Source organism: Globicephala melas, chromosome 2, assembly GCF_963455315.2.
Source record: "Globicephala melas chromosome 2, mGloMel1.2, whole genome shotgun sequence".
NCBI classification, from domain to species: Eukaryota; Metazoa; Chordata; class Mammalia; order Artiodactyla; family Delphinidae; genus Globicephala; species Globicephala melas.
This window is the reverse complement of record NC_083315.2, coordinates 172,359,839-172,376,744: the sequence shown is the minus strand read 5'-3', so window position 1 is coordinate 172,376,744 and position 16,906 is coordinate 172,359,839. Positions and strand designations below refer to the sequence as shown.

At 45.9% G+C, this 16,906-nt stretch overlaps 1 protein-coding gene across 9 annotated transcripts in view; it reads right to left on the bottom strand.

Moving 5' to 3' along the window:
- EML1 (EMAP like 1) overlaps positions 1–16,906 on the bottom strand; it is a 163,354-nt gene that overhangs the window by 130,253 nt on the left and 16,195 nt on the right. For 5 of the 9 annotated variants that reach the window (XM_060295272.1, XM_060295277.1, XM_060295273.1 and 2 more), the window contains exon 1: positions 14,800–14,937. The exons of 1 other annotated variant lie outside the window; for it this stretch is intronic. In XM_060295272.1, coding sequence (XP_060151255.1) covers positions 14,800–14,866 — 67 coding nt within the window. In that variant the 5' untranslated portion in view covers positions 14,867–14,937. Of the gene's footprint in view, positions 1–14,799; positions 15,008–16,906 lie in introns of those variants that run through there. 3 more of the 9 variants (XM_030883386.2, XM_060295274.1, XM_060295276.2) reach the window with 2 other exon arrangements.

Genomic DNA, 16,906 nt, shown 5'->3' with positions numbered 1-16,906 from the left:
CATCAAATATTTATTAATGTGTTACAAAGGTACCACATTAATAAATATTTACATCTTGATTCAAGACACCACCACTGGACCTCTTGCGATTGCCCTCAGACCCTTCCCTGTCCTCTGTGCTGGGAGGCTAACTCTGGCAGGGGTAGGGGATTGCAACACAGCCCCTTGTTCCCTGGCTCCCCTCTCTGTTTGCCCAATGGGACACAGAGCAGCAGATGGGCGGGAGGGAGGAGAGTGGGGTCAGGGTGCTTCTTCTTCATAATTGATTCATGATTCGAGAATCAATGATTCGAACCCAGACCTATCTGTCTCCAAAGCCCATGCTTTGAACCTCGGGAATGTAATCTAGTGATAGATTATAGAAGGTCTTGAAAGAAATGCACACAGTCTTTTGTGCTAATTCTCAAGAGTTAATGACTCATTCCGGGCATGTGTAGGCTACGCCTGCTCATCTTTTTAAACAGTCCTGTGAGTGTGATGCTCCAGTCAGACACTCATGTCCGTAGATCGTGCCAAATGTGCAACAGCGATCTTTTTAAAAAAAAGAACAAAAACTCAGAGATATTCCAAGACTCCAGTCCAGATCCTTCCTAGAGCATGGGCCTCACATCTGTTGTTTCCTTTCTTAGATTCTTAGCTAGTTGAGAGAGAATGTATGCTATTGGTGATCAAAAGGCATATGTCCTGGAATTTCTTTAGCAAACATATGCCCCTCATCATCTTTCTAAACTGCCCTAAAATTCCCCCCCACCCCCCCATTCCTAAGAGAGCTTAGACACTTGTTACCATTCTCTGCTTGTCAAAGTGGCCTCTGTTGCTGTTTGATGGTGTACAGGGCAGTTTGGAGTCTGAGCCCTGTTTCCAGGACTCTGCACCACCCTTCTTGAGTCTGGCTTTGCCCTGACGTTAGCTCTGGGGGAAGAGCACACTTTTTACCGCAGGGATTCCAGAGATAAGATGCTTAGACTTTACACAGGCTGAGCAGAGCTGCTGGTAACGCACGTGGGTGTGATCTGGTGACACCCCAGCAGGGACTCTGACAGCCTCGAACTTTGAGGTAATTACCCCCCTCCCCCGGCACCCAGCTTTGAACCCTTAGTCAGACATTGTTCGGTTTGGGATTCTGTAACTCATGAAACTAGAGTTTCACAAAAGGTTGTGCAAGGGAAATAAGCCAGTTACAAAAGGACAAATTCTGGAGGATTCCACTTATATGAGGTCCCTAGAGTAATCAAATTCTTAGAGACAGAAAGTGAATGGAGGGTGCCAGGGCCAGAGGAGGGAAGAATGGGATTTACTGTTTAATGGGGACAAAGTTTCAGTTTTGCAAAACGAAGAGTTCTGTGGACAGATGCTCGTGATGGTTGCACAACCATGTGAATGCACTTCATGCCGCTGAACTGTACACTTGAAAATGGTTAACAGGGTCAATTTCATGTGGTGCATTTTACCACAATTAAAAACTAAAGAAGTGTTCTAAGAAGAGCAAGAGAGTAATAAATGGGATGAGGCTGCTGGAGAAAAATGGAAAGAACCAGAACCACCGACAGGAAGACTGAACAGTTTCCTTAATGCCTGGTCACCGCAGGGGAGGGGGCTACGCACAGAGCGTGTTAAAACTTTCTAAGTGGGCAATTACCAGACCAAATGACCGCTTCATATTTCCACTCTGAAATGACGCACTCTTTGGTTCAGCACACAGGGGCTGAGGGTCCACGATGCGTTCCTCTGGGAACTGCTGGTCTGGAGGGAAACCAAGGTTTGCAGTGCACCGAGACACACCGGGCTCGGGGCACCAAGAGAATCTCGCCTAAATTCAATATGCACCAGGGAGGCCTCCAGGGCATGAAGCCAGGCTCTAAAGGTAAAGAAGGATTGGGGAAGGGTCGCTGCAGGGAGGGCAGGGGCACAGCATGTGAGGACGCACGTCAACCAGCCCTGCGCCTCCAGACACTACCCGGAGCCCAGGGGGCAGCCTCCAAGGCACCTGGGAGGAGAGGCCGCCCTGGGTCAGGGAAGCAGGCGCGAGGTTGTTCACGGACTCAGCCCTGCATCCTCAGAGCCATGGGTAGCTTCCACGGGACTTTGGGTAACTCAGAGATAAACGAGACTCCTGCTTTAGGAAGTGCGTTAGTGGTGTGATTTGAAGGGAAACGTGGGTGAAGACAAGAACTTGTTCGGAGACCCTCTCAGCACCCCAGTGGAAGGAACTCAGATCTGGACTAGGAATTAGTGTGTGGCCTCTCCCAGAAGCAAGGGGCCAATGAAAAACACCTCCCACATCCCTTCGTGTCTGGGACCGGTCCCATCTCTTGATCCGTTGCTCATTCATCAAACACAACTGAGCACTTTGTAGCCTGTGGACCGTGGAGCCAGATGCCTGGGTTCAAATGCCAGCTCTGAAAAGGACCAGCCAGGCGACCTTAAGCAAGTTACTTAAACTTTTAGGGCTCCGTGTCCTCACCAGTCACAACGCAGATGATCACAGCTCAAAGGCGTGGAATGAGGGTTAAACAGGGGACACCTGTAAGTGCTCAGACTCTGTGACACCTGAGGCTGCCTGGTGGGACCTCCAGCACTGCCTGCGTCTCCCGCTCCTCCCCTGCCATGCCACGCACACACACACGCGCACGCGCACGTGCATGGTGCCCGGCAGGGGGCAGAGAAAGATGAATGGGACGTGGCCCCCACTTTGAAGAAGCACAAGCTCTGGCTGGGAAATAACAACTCTGTAGTGTCAGAGCTATAATTAAGTACAAGATGCAGTGTGAACACATATTTTTATATAATTAAATTATATCAACTCAATACGAGGCCGTTTTCTAGGAAGGCAAAGAAATGACACACAGAGCAGATTTTAGTCTTTGAGAGCAGCGGAGTGTGGGCAAGGCTGCGTAATTACTTTCTAAAGGACTAATTTGGTGAAGCCACGCTCACAGATCATTATCTTTATTATAGTGCCCCTACATTCCCAGGGGAGCAGTCTCCATGTTTTAAACACGGGATAGGTAAGCATTACAAGAAACTTGATATTACACGAAGTATCATCGCTAAGTTCCATTCCTAAGGATTTTCAACTGTTGCTGACACTGTAATTGGGCTAATATGTACAGAGATGCGACGGCATAAGACAGTTCTAACTATACCCAACTGCTTCTCGTCTGGAGCATATTTTTCTAGAAATGGTAAAATTCTTGTTACACAAAATAACTTTGGGGGGTTAATTTAACAGTCCAAACTTTTTTTTTTTTTTGCGGTACGCGGGCCTCTACTGCTGTGGCCTCTCCCGTTGCGGAGCACAGGCTCCGGACGCGCAGGTTCAGCGGCCATGGCTCACGGGCCCAGCCGCTCCACGGCATGTGGGATCTTCCTGGACCGGGGCACGAACCCGCGTCCCCTGCATCGGCAGGCGGACTCTCAACCACTGCGCCACCAGGGAAGCCCAGTCCAAACTTTTTTTCCTGCTAAAAATGCCGGTTTTGCCAAGAACTGCTTCCTTGTGTCAGTTCCTTTGGCTGAATGTAATTTGTGTTGTCTGTTAAACCACCCCAGGCTTTTTGCAAATGTTTCTACTTATTGATTCAAGTGGACCCGTGTCCAGCTGGGGCTTTCTGTACTGTTTGTGCAGGGGAGTCTGACTCCATCTGGCCAGTCTCTGCACTGTCCCACATCCGTATGTTTCTGGGTTTTACCCGTAATGTTTCCTTGCCTGCGATGCCTAAGTCTACTGGTTCTTTGATGAGGAAGAGAGTTAAATGTCACACGTGTGTGCGTGTGTATCTACATTCCTGTGACATGGGTACCAATATGTATGCACGTGTACTTATATACATATGAGATATATAATATATGTGTACACATTATTTCAAGCACATAGAAAAGTGGCATGAGTGCTTTCCCTGTTTAACCTCAGTTTAGTGCACATGTTACATGGGAAGCGTTTCGACTGGTGTGTGTGTATTTCACACACACACAGTATCCGTCAGGAAACCCACCAGGCGCAGGCTCAGCTTAGGAGCAAAAAAAGCACAAACGTGACCCCCGGGAGCCTCTGCCCGGAAAGTGGTACCAGTCTAACGGGAGATTTGAAAAAAAACCGCCATGACAGGCCTCTGGGATCATCATGATGACAGGTTTACGTGGCCACCCAGAAAGGACACCTCACAACACGCGGGAGCCGGGGCGGTGGCAGGCGAAGGAGCTCGGAGTCGGCTGAGACAGGCAGCTGCACCCCTGGGGGCTTTGGGCGCCAAAGGGGAAGGAGGGGGCCCTGAAGACTCTGCAACAGGAGGTGGTTTTCCAGATCAGATCTGTCTTCTAGGAGGAGCATTCCCAGCAGCTAATTTCACCTTAGGTGAGCTCATCTTCAACGTGGATTCTGTTACCGTCTGTATACTGATGGCTCTCAAACTTTTTATCTCCAGTCCGGACGTCTCCCAGGCTCCGGTCCCCACATCCTACAGCCTACTCAGCCCGTCAGCTTCTACGTCCCACAAGCCCCAACTGAACCATCGTCCACATGCCGGTCCTTCTAGGTCCTTCTATCTCGGCCCATGGCACTCACTTGGGTGAATGAGTCAGGAGCCCGGGTAGCATCCTTGATTCCTCCTCCTCCCGCTTGTAATGACTTAAGTCCAGGTGAGGTCAGCCCCTAAGTACCCCCTCTGGTGGAAATCACCATCGCCTCTCCCTGCGTTCACACCACAGCCTCCCTCCTCCACCCTCCCCTGCTCTTCCGGCCACCTCTCCATGCTCCAGGGACAGCCGTCCTCCAAAAATTCCTGCATATCTGACCACGTCACTCTCTTGCCTCAAAATTCTCCAGCACATTCTCTGCTCCTTGGAAATAAGACCAAACTCCTCAATGTGGCCGAAAGGCCCCACAGGACACACCGAGCCTCATTTCAAGCTCTGCTCCTTTTTCTTTCACCACAGGAGACCTTCTTTCAGTTTCCAAAAGGTCCTTCCCCACCCCCCCACTCCGGGTTTCCCACCCAGTCTGGAATGCTCTTGCCCGCCCTCTCCCCAACCCCTGTCAGTGAGTAGCTTCCACTCATCCCAGAAAGAGCTCACACAGGCCTTCCTCAGCCCGAAGCCTGGCCACACGCCTTACGCTTCTTCTCAGCACCATCGATTCCCGGGGTCATTAAACAACTTGTGAACATGATGACGAGCGGCCAGTTCCCCAAGAGCAACTCCGGCTTCCTGAAAGCAAGGACCACGTGGACCTGGCGCGTTGCTGGAACCCTCAGATCCATGTAACGATGAGCACGGTGGCTACTCGACCACTTGTTCAATAAGAAAAGGAGCTGAGACTGGAGGCAGAAAGGCGAGCGTGGGGCTGCAGTCCTTACAACAAACCCCAGATGAGAACTGACCAGGGTCTGAGCTAACGCGCAGGGAGAAATGGTGAGATACTTGGGGGGCTGAACCTCCCAGGCCCACGGAGATGGGAGGCCGGGAGAAAGAGTGTAGGACAATGACTAGGGCAATCTCATGTTTCTAGGGAAAGCCATGTTTTAAACATTTTTCATTGTCCTGTGCACATTGTAGGGATCCACTCGAAATGGGCTCCACTTGCCAAGTGAACTTAAAGGCCTCTCTCTCCATTAATGCGTGCCTAACCGTCTCTATCCTCATTATCTTTAATGTGAGCCGCCCATTGTCCTGGAAAGGTTTCCTGTGGGAATAATTTGCAGTCCAGGACAATAATGCCTTCCCCTCCAGAGGGCACAGCATGAAGGACACAGCCAGTTCTGGACCACACCGCAATGATGCACAATGATCTGGCCCCCACGCCTCGGAGGGCTGGCACCTCCCGTTCTCTCCCCCTCTGCAGGTAGCCACGGTCTCCTGTGGAACTCCCCACTGTGGGCAGGCTCTGGGCTTGGCGTCCCTGCCCTGTTGCACCATCCAAGGGTAACGGTCAAATGTGCCCCTTCACAGAGGGGGTAGTTTGTTAAAGTCAGAGAGTTTACATCTTTTCCAGAAAACTGGCAGAAAAAAATGTGCTATTGCATTTTAAGACACGACTAAGTACTCTGTAAAAATGTGGTTTTCCACACAAATAGTATTTTCCAGTAAAGATACAGCTTGAGAGGAAACACAATAGGAAGTATGTCTACCTAACTCTTAATGGAAAAATAAATACTTTAAAGAAAGACAAACTTCTGAAGAGCTATTTCTTTAAAGTAAACCAAGGAGGATGTGTGCTGGCTCCTGCTGGCACATAAGGACATACCCAGTCCTACATGACATTAAAACAAGCATGCTGCTTTCAGCAGAATATTAAATGTACGTGTCCAATATCTAGTGAGAAAAACAGGAAGCTCTGGGGGGACGGTATATTGATAACAATTATATAGCATTTAAGGTTTACAGCATACTTCTTTATTATCCATGTTTCTGGTGGCATTTAAAACACTTTACAAATCCTAGAAATCCTCTATTAATAAGCTAGGATTTTTAAGATGAATAACCACAGTTTTCCCGAAAGAATTTTTGTAAGCAGTACAAATTACCATTGATTTTAAGTCCTTGGAGAAGCTGCTTTTAATAAAAGCAATGCTTTAATGTTCAATTTTCGATGCTATCCATGATTAAGTTTTTACGCTTCTAGTTTTATAGCTCGAACAGACTGTAACAGTAGAAACAAAGACGTTATTTTTCTTTTATCCATCCTCCACTCAACTAAAATGTTTACTTTTTTAAAAGACTATATGAAAAGGCTTACACCATCTCAAAAATTAATAACCGACTAATGGTTACTTTTAAGCATAGTTTCGTGAATTCTCCACCAAAATGCTTGGGTCTGTTCATAATGTCATAAATGCTCGTGGTTTGGCTATAAAATAAAATTCCTTGCCGGAATACCAAGTGTACCAATTAGAAGTTCTTGTTTAGCACGGGTGCTTGCTATGCACTCTCCCATGAAAGCATTTTCTATAGATTTTGCTATCAGAGAAAGCCTAAATCAATCCTCTGCCACCACATAAGAATACGTACGAGGTCTGAAAATACTTCACGTTGTTGAGTTCAGAGTGATTTCCTCACACGAGGTCCTTGATGCTGTTTCAAACCCAACTATTTGCCAACCTGAAAATCCTATCCTAATCACAGTAAAGAGAAAGTGGTCAGAATTACAGATGCCAAACTATTTCTAAGATTTTAAATAAAGTATTCTTAACTCCCCCAATATAAATGTTTAGAAATGAAAACAAGTTTTCATTTCACAACTAGAAAAAAATAAATGGCAGTAGCTCAAAAGCTTGTTATACTGACTTCAGAATGTCATTGGGAGCAGCAGGTTGTGAGTGTGGACTTGACCAGCCATGGTCATTAACAGGTAGCACCTGCAGGGGAAGAAGCCCAGCTACACCAGGAAGTGGTAGATACGCCATGCATAGGATTTAGAAGGAAGCTGATAAGGTCTCTCACAACACCTTTCCAGGCAAGATGGAAAAAAAGCTATCAGCCAGAATCATAACCTTTAAGGCAATGACTAACTTCCATGTTATTATAACACTGAAATATTTTACGTAAGTGTTGGGATTATTTACAGCATTACAATACAGATTACAATCATCTTGGGCTGGAGGAAATTCCTCCTCAAAAAGAATATGTAAAAGTAAGCAAAAAAGGGCTTAGCCTCAACATAAGAAAGGCCATATATGACAAACCCACAGCCAACATCATTCTCAATGGTGAAAAAATGAAACCATTTCCACTAAGATCAGGAAGAAGACAAGGTTGTCCCCTCTCACCACTATTATTCAACATAGTTTTGGAAGTTTTAGCCACAGCAATCAGAGAAGAAAAAGAAATAAAAGGAATCCAAATTGGAAAAGAAGAAGTAAAGCTGTCACTGTTTGCAGATGACATGATACTACACACAGAGAATCCTAAAGATGCTACCCGAAAACTACGAGGGCTAATCAATGAATTCGGTAAAGTAGCAGGATACAAAATTAATGCATAGAAATCTCTTGCATACCTATACAATAATGATGAAAAATCTGAAGGAGATATTAAGGAAACACTCCCATTTACCACTGCAACAAAAAGAATAAAATACCTAGCCAAACATAAACACCTAGGAATAAACCTACCTAAGGAGACAAAAGACCTGTATGAAGAAAACTATAAAACACTGATGAAAGAAATTATAGGTGATACAAACAGACTGAGAGACATACGATGTGCTTGGATTGGAAGAATCAACACTGCTAAAATGACTCTACTACCCAAAGCAATCTACAGATTCAATACAATCCCTATCAAACTACCATTGGCATTTTTCAAAGAGCTAGAACAAAAAATTTTCCAATTTGTATGGAAACACAAAAGACCCCGAATAGCCAAAGCAATCTTGAAAAAGAAAAACGGAGCTGGAGGAATCAGGCTCGCTGACTTCAGACTATACTACAAAGCTACAGTAATCAAGACAGTATGGTACTGGCACAAAAACAGAAATATAGAGTGATGGAACAGGATAGAAAACTAAGAGATAAACCCACGCACATATGGTCACCTTATTTTTGATAAAAGAGGCAAAAATATACAATGGAGAAAAGACAGCCTCTTCAATAAGTGGTGCTGGGAAAACTGGACAGCTACATGTAAAAGAATGAAATTAGAACACTCCCTAACACCATATACAAAAATAAACTCAAAACGGATTAAAGACCTAAATGTAAGGCCAGACACTATAAAACTCTTAGAGGAAAACACAGGGAGAACACCCTATGACACAAATCACAGCAAGATCCTTTTTGACCCACCTCCTAGAGAAATGGAAATAAAACCAAAACTAAACAAATGGGACCTAATGAAACTTAAAAAATCTTTTGCACAGCAAAGGAAACCATAAACAAGAGGAAAAGACAACCCTCAGAATGGGAGAAAATATTAGCAAACGAAGCAACCGACAAAGGATTAATCTCCAAAATTTACAAGCAGCTCATGCAGCTCAATAACAAAAAAACAAACAACCCAATCCAAAAATGGGCAGAAGACCTAAATAGACATTTCTCCAAAGAAGATATACAGATTGCCCACAAACACATGAAAGGATGCTCAACATCAGTAATCATTAGAGAAATGCAAATCAAAACTACAATGAGGTATCACCTCACACCAGCCAGAATGGCCATCATCAAAAATTCTACAAACAGTAAATGCTGGTGAGGGTGTGGAGAAATGGGAACCCTCTTGCACTGTTGGTAGGAATGTAAATTGATACAGCCACTATGCAGAACAGTATGGAAGTTCCTTCAAAAACTAAAAAGAGAACTACCATACGACCCAGCAATTCCACTACTTGTCATACACCCTGAGAAAACCATAATTCAAAAAGAGTCATGGGACTTCCCTGGTGGTGCAGTGGTTAAGAATCCACCTGCCAATGCAGGGGACCCGGGTTCGATCCCTGGTCTGGGAAGATCCTACAGGCCGCAGAGCAACTAAGCCCGTGCACCACAACTACTGAGCCCACGTGCCACAACTACTGAAGCCCACGCTCCTAGAGTCCATGCTCCACAACAAGAGAAGCCACCGCAATGAGAAGCCCGCGCACCGCAATGAAGACCCAATGCAGCCAAACATTAATTAATTAATTAATTTTTAAAACGTCATGTACCACAATTTCATTGCAGCTCTATTTACAATAGCCAGGACATGGAAGCAACCTAAGTGTCCATCGACAGATGAATGGATAAAGAAGATGTGGCACATATATACAATGGAATATTACTCAGCCATAAAAAGAAATGAAATTGAGTTATTTGTAGTGAGGTCGATGGACCTAGAGTCTGTCCTACAGAGCGAAGTAAGTCAGAAAGAGAAAAACAAATACTGTATGCTAGCACATATATATGGAATCTAAAAAAAAAAAAAAGTTCTGAAGAACCTAGGGGCAGGACAGGAATAAAGATGCAGACGTAGAGAATGGACTTGAGGACACGGGGAGGGGGAAGGGTAAGCTGGGATGAAGTGAGAGAGTGGCATGGAAATATATACACTACCAAATGTAAAACAGATAGCTAGTGGGAAGCAGCCACATAGCACAGGGTGATCAGCTTGGTGCTTTGCGACCACACAGAGGGGCGGGATAGGGAGGGTGGGAGGGAGACGCAAGAGGGAGGAGATATGGGGATATATGTATACGTATAGCTGATTCACTGTTATACAGCAGAAACTGACACACCATTGTAAAGCAACTATACTCCAATAAAGATGTTCAAAAAAAAGAAAAAGGGCTTAGCCACAGTACATGTAAAACAGACAAGAATTTTAGGTGAAAACCAGTAAGAGGTAACAATGTGAAGTGACAAGCAAAAGAGTTAATACGATCTTGGGCTGCATTATTAGAAGTATAGACTGTAGAACATGGGAGGTGAAGTGTCTGGCTCTACTTTGCTCTATTTAAAAACCATGCTTGGAATACAACATCCAGTAGTGTCAAATTTAAAAAGGCGTATAGAATAAAGAAAACAAACGTAGACCAGGAAAACCAGGATGATTAAGGGTCTAAAACTGTGTCTTGTGAGGAATTTTTTTCTTTTTTAATGGTAATGTTTAGGTGGAAGAAGACTTGAGAAAGAGCCATCATGACTGTCTTCAAACATGGGACAACCTAGCACATGGAAAACAGATTAAACCTATTTTCTCTGGACCCAAGGGACAGAACTGGGGCCAAACTTTGACTGCATTTAGGAACTGACAGTCTGAATTATACAAAGAAGGAATGGATGGCATGAGCGACAGTGAGTTTCCAGTCCCTTGGAACTGCTCGAACGTGGGTTGAATAACCTTTGGAGCATCCCCCCATGGAACAGAGATTTCAAGCTTTGGAGGGATGGGTGGATTGAATCAGTGGAGGGCAAGACAGGCGAGGAGGACCAAAGAGCGCTGCCCTCTCCCCACTTCAGCTGGAGCTGCTCCCTGTTCATCTGCTTAACGTTTGGATTCCTGGGTGAGCTGTACTTTGAAGGAACAGTCAAAGGCTTAAGAAAGTAAACCATGAGATGAGATCACCTTTTTGGTCCCCTTGAACGCTGAGACTCTTATAACCTATGGCAACTAAGCAGGAGTGCGCATTGACTTGTTTTGATGATCTGTGACTGATGAGAGAATCAAAAGTGACTCACAGAAATGAAACAGCAACACTATGTTCTTCCCACCCACTTCCTTCCCTCTTTCATCCAGCTCCTTGACTCCCTATTCTTTTTTTTTTTTTTAAACATCTTTATTGGAGCATAATTGCTTTACAATGGTATGTTAGTTTCAGCTTCTTATATCAGCAAGGTATAACAAAAAGAGCTTGACATTTAGATTTCAAAAAATCCAGGTTGGTTCCTCAAAAATGTTAAACCCAGAGTTACCATATGCCCCAGCAATTCCACTCCTAGGTATTGACCAATGAGGAATGAAAACACCTGTTCACACAAAAACTTGGACATGAATGTTCCAAGTAGTATTATTCATGATTGTCAAAAAGTAGGAACAACCTAAATGCCTATCAACTGGTGAATGGATAAATAAAATGTGATCTATCCATACAGTGGAATGTTACTTGTCCATATAAAGGAATAAAGTACTGACACATGCTATAGCATGGATGAACCCTGAAACATTATGCTAAGTGAAAGAAGCCAGACACGTAAGGCCAAATAGTATATGATTCCATTTATATTAAATATGCAGAATCTATAGAAACAGAAAGTAGGTTAGTAGTTACCAGGGGCTAGGGCAACAGGGAATACGTCCTTGTGGGTCCTGGGGTTTCTTTGGGGAGGTGATGAAAATGTTCTAAAATTAGATAATGTTGATGCTGGCTCAATTCTGTGAATATACTGAAAGCCACTTAACTGTACACTTTAAAAGGGTGAATTTTTATAGAATGTGAATTCTATGCCTCTATAGCTGTTATTAAAACAAAGAAATCACACTGGAATCCAAGCTTTACTAGCTGTGTGGCCTTATAAAGTCAGAAAAATCTCTTTGAGCGTCAATTTCTTCCTACATAAAAGAGGATGGTAATTCCACCTACGTCAAGGGAAGGCTCTGAAGAAAAAAATGGAATGAAGGATGGTATTTCCCAAACGACAAACTGTCTTATAAATGCCAGCTTTAGTCCACTTTCCAACTACTGTAGTTTTTCTTAGGGCAATAAGAGAAGTTTGTGATTTCTAGCTCACTTTACAGAGTTCTAAACAGTTTGAAGAAAAAACATAGCACACATTTTCTACTTAAATGAGAAGGCCAGTATCTAAAAGATGAGAATGGATAGTCTTTTCAGGAGGCTAGATACTGCCTACATTCACATTTAATATCCATTACAAATTAAGTAGGAGAGATAGTAAGGAAAAACAGTATAAGGATAAAAGAGATTTCACTCATTACAACGTTTTTTCTTCCTTCCTTCTCATTTTTGTTACTAACTTCTATCTTTATCTCACCAGGAGTACGTTAACTGTGACAGTCATACAAGTAAGAAGTATGGGTTGTATTTTCTGAAGCTAATATACAACTATGACTTTTTAGTTCCTGTCACTAGCAAAAGCATGGAGTGTACCCAACATATGAAAATTTATGAGTTCATCTATTACACTGCTGTAGTCCTGCCAATGTCATGTAAATCTCTAATTTAAAAAGAAAAAATTTTTTTTCAATGTAGCTAATAAAACATCCAAATGTTTAATTTAGTTCTTGGTGAAATGGTGTTTCTGTGATCCACTGCTTTAATTGAATCATCATAGTCATTAACTGGATTGTATTCATTTATATTTTCACTTAATGGAAGCCTCTTAGAAATGAATAATTTCACATCAAAACATCTGCTGCCTAAGACATCACCAGTTAACACTCATTTCTGCCTGATAGGTTACCCTTGCTTTAAACTTTATTCATAAGGTAACCCAAAAATAAACACAGAGCTGAGCTTTTTAAGAAAAGCAATTCAACAGTTGTGATTTGATTGTATTTTGAACTGATCCTATTGCTTGATTCTAGCTATTTTAAAGTCCTTTTTTTTCAAGGCTGGTTGGGGGAAGGATGGACTAGGACTTCGGGATTAGCAGATGCAAACTGTTACATATAGAAGGGATAAATAACAAGGTCCTACTGTATAGCGCACGGAACTATATTCAGTATCCTGAGATAACCCATAATGGAAAAGAATATGAAAAATAATGTATATACTGTATAACGGAGTCACTTTGCTGTACAGCAGAATTTAACACAACATTGTATTGATAAATCAACTATGCTTCAATAAATAAATAATAAAGTCATTTTTCTTTAAACTGTTAGCCATACAATATAAGAGCTGGTTTTTACTTTCTTCTAGACGCCGTTACCAGTAAAATTCCTTACCGATATCGCTAACCTAGCAATTAACAAGAAAAGGCAGAAGACCAACACATTCATGAATAGATGTGCAGGTCAACTTCATGACTGAGCGGCTGTTTAGAAACAATATGACCAGCCCCAAACAACTGCTCCAATATGTGGAGAGTAAAACCGTTCCCATGACTCTAAACTATGTATTGTACAAAGGATTCCAGTGGCCAGTAGAGTACCAAATACATTCTGTCTGCCTTCAACTCTGAAACGTTGTTAAATGTGGAGAGAGAGCCAAAACTTTCTTCCTTTCCACTGAAGAGGGCATTACAAGTTAATGAAGGCTCACATGTGATTAATAGGACAATTATAAGCTGCCCAAGCTATCAGAATATATACTCTTCCACGAAAAAGATGATAAATTTCACCAGAGATTAAAATATCATTACAGAGGATGAATCAACCCAGTGATCTTTATTGCCAAGGCTAATACCTCCAATTTGCAAACAGGTGTTGAATAACTAGAAAAATTCCCCTAAATCACAATTACAACTGCAAAATAAATTGCTCGAGTTGTCAAAGCATCTAGAATTCCAAGTTATTCCGACTGCACCATAAGCAAATTCCATAAAACACACATTTTTTTTTCTTTAACAAACTTTTGGGATCCTCTAATAAAGCAGTAAATCCGACATATAAAAAACTGTATGGTTAACTTTTGTGCATGAATTATCACACATCATGTTCTGATAAACTAGGCAGTCTGCCGTGAAAATCTTTTTCAACCCTGCCAGGGAGATTAAAATCTTTCAAGCATGTAGGATTTTATATTTTTTTAAAGATGCCATATTGGTAGCTATTAATATTTCCTTCCTGTAAAAATAAATAAATAAATAAATAAATCTATCACCTCGTAAACAAAACAGTCGAAACACTTTTAAGCCTGGTTCACTTTGTCTGTCCATTTAAAAAGCTCTAGATTGCATGAAACTGTGATGATTTCATCAAAGTAGAACTGAATGGATCCTGAGAGTCCACCCGCGAGAAACACTGCGCACATCCTCGAAGGAGTGTTTCGTTATTAAGTGATTTGTTTTCCGAGTTCTTCATCCAGACATTTCCAAACAGATGTGAGTTTGGAAGCAGAAAGCAACACGTCCCCGGAGCCCCGGGGCGGCCGGGCCTCCCCGCGCGCTGCCCGGCCGGTGCGCTCGCGCGGGTCTCCTCGGGATCGGCCGCCCCGCGCGCACTGGCCGAAGCCGGAACGGGAGCCGGGCGGGGCGGGGCGGGGGCGCAGCGAGGCGCGGCCCGGGGCCCGCGGCCCAGCACAATGCGCCCGCGGCGGCGGGAACCGCGCGCCCCTCCGCAGCAACTTTGCACGGCCTCCCCGGCCGCCCGGCCTCGCCCCTCGGCCCGTTCCCGGCCGCGGCCCCCGCCCAGCCGGCCGCCGCCCCTCACCGTTGCAGAACTGGAGCAGCGAGGATGTGTCGTACAGGCTGCTGTAGCTCGAGAAGCCGTCCTCCATGCTGAGGCCGCCGGGCAGCGCCCGCTTCCCCGGCCCGGCCGCGCCGCCGCCGCTCACCCCCACACTGAGCCGCGCCGAGCCGCGGCCGGCGCTGGCGCTGGGGCCGGCCCTGCTGTGGCGGCGGCCGCTGCCGGTTACCATGGCAACCCCGGGCCCGCCGCCGCCGCCGCGCTAGCCCGGCGCCCGCTCTGCCCGCCAGGGGGCGGCCTCCGCGGGGGACGTGGCCGGGCGGGGACGGGACGGGGCGGGGACGCGGCCGGGCGGGGATGCCGGGTCCCGGGAGCCCAGGGCGGCGCGCGGCCGGGGCCAGGATGCTGCGGGAGCGCCGCGGCCAGGCCCCGCCTCCCCGCGCGGTCGCTAGCGCCCCCCAGGAGGGCGGGACGCGGGGGGCGCGGGGACAAAGGAGAGGCGGAGACGTGGGAGCGGGCGCGCGGGGAGCGAGGTTGTCGACCCGGCCAGGGCAACCCCTCCTGCGGACGCCGGAGACCACGCTCCCCGGGGGCGCTATCACCGCGCCCGCCGGCGGCTCCGGGACCAAACATGGACAGCTCGCGAGCTCATTTCGGCTGTCTTTCCACGTCGCAGCAACTCCGCTTTTGGCCACGTCCTGCGAGGCTCGCCCCTCTTTCCGCACGTCTTCCGCCGCAGCATGGCCCTGCCTCGAGTGAGAATTAGCGCAGGGCTTGTAACTCCGCTCTTGGGCCGATAAAAGATGCGGTTCCCACTTCAAAAAGAGGCCCTGGTAATGTCAGGCTGGAAAGGCTGCGGCCTTTAAAGGAGCTAAAACATCTGCTCTGTTCTCTCCCCCTCTGATCAGCCCCTGGGGTGCAGATTTGTCACATTACACACTTGTTAGCTTGTTACAGGACCCACGGAAATCTGTATTTACTCTATCTCAGAGAGACGAAGAGTTGGGACAAAATATCATAGTAGGAGATAAATGCACAAATCCACGGGTTTGTAACTTTTCCATTCCCTGAGGACACATGCCAGGTTAATGGTTTGAGTTTCAGTGCCCATGGCCTGAAGTAAAGATGCTGGCAAATAACAAATCAGGATGCAAGAGAGAAGAATATGAGTTTGGTGATCCTCTGGCTTTGTCCAAAACAGACCGCATAACATTTATGCTCCCGGTTACACAATAGTTATAATTCACTTACATGTAAAATTCTGAGTGGGTCCGAGTTGTAGGTGTTAATTCCTGTAGGTTGAACACAAGTAGGTGAAATGAGAACCGAGTAAAAAGTTACTATTAGGAAAACCTGGGGGCCTCACTGGGGTTCAGAGGCGGATAGAGGCCTGTCTTTGCAAAAGCAGAAGATGCTGTCAGGGATGGGACTCTGGTGGTGTGCCTGGTGTGTTTGGCACATGGGATAGCATGACTGGCATTAGATGCTGTGGGCAGAAGGAAGAGGTTGAAGCCCTTATCCAGGTCCCGGTCAGGGAAACCAAGCAGAGAAAACAAGAGGGATTGTTAATGGGAAAAGTACATGGGGAGGTGGGGGGCTCGCTCAAGGGCTGCAGGTGCTGTGGGTTTGACTGTGACCTGGTGTTTGAAGGGCAGCGTTAGTGATTGTGGAGGAGAGAAGGAGCAGGGCCTGCTGACAGGCCAAGGGCTGGCCGGACAAGAGCAGACAGCCTGTATATAGAAAGTGGGAAACGAGTGCGCAGAGAGAGAGAGGGGCGCGGTAAGAGAGGTCCCGAGAGCCAGCAGAGGAGCCTGAGCCAGACCTGGCAGCAGGCGGAGGGAGGCTGGCACGAGCAGTGTTAGAGATGAGTCTGAGTGTGAATCGGACCACAGGGGCCGTGCCCTGAAGCTGGAGCAGCCCAGGGTGTCTGCAGCGCTCCAGAAACCAGACACTCAGGGCCCAGACAGTCAGAGGGAAGAATGGCTGAGGGACCAGCCAGAGGGAAACTGCTCCAGGACGATACAGCTGGAGAGACAGAGAGGCCAAGCAAGCAAGGACAGCAAACCTCCTGTTAGAAATGCCCCATAGCAACGGGGGATGCAGACCAGCTGGCCAGTGAAAGAATGGGGAT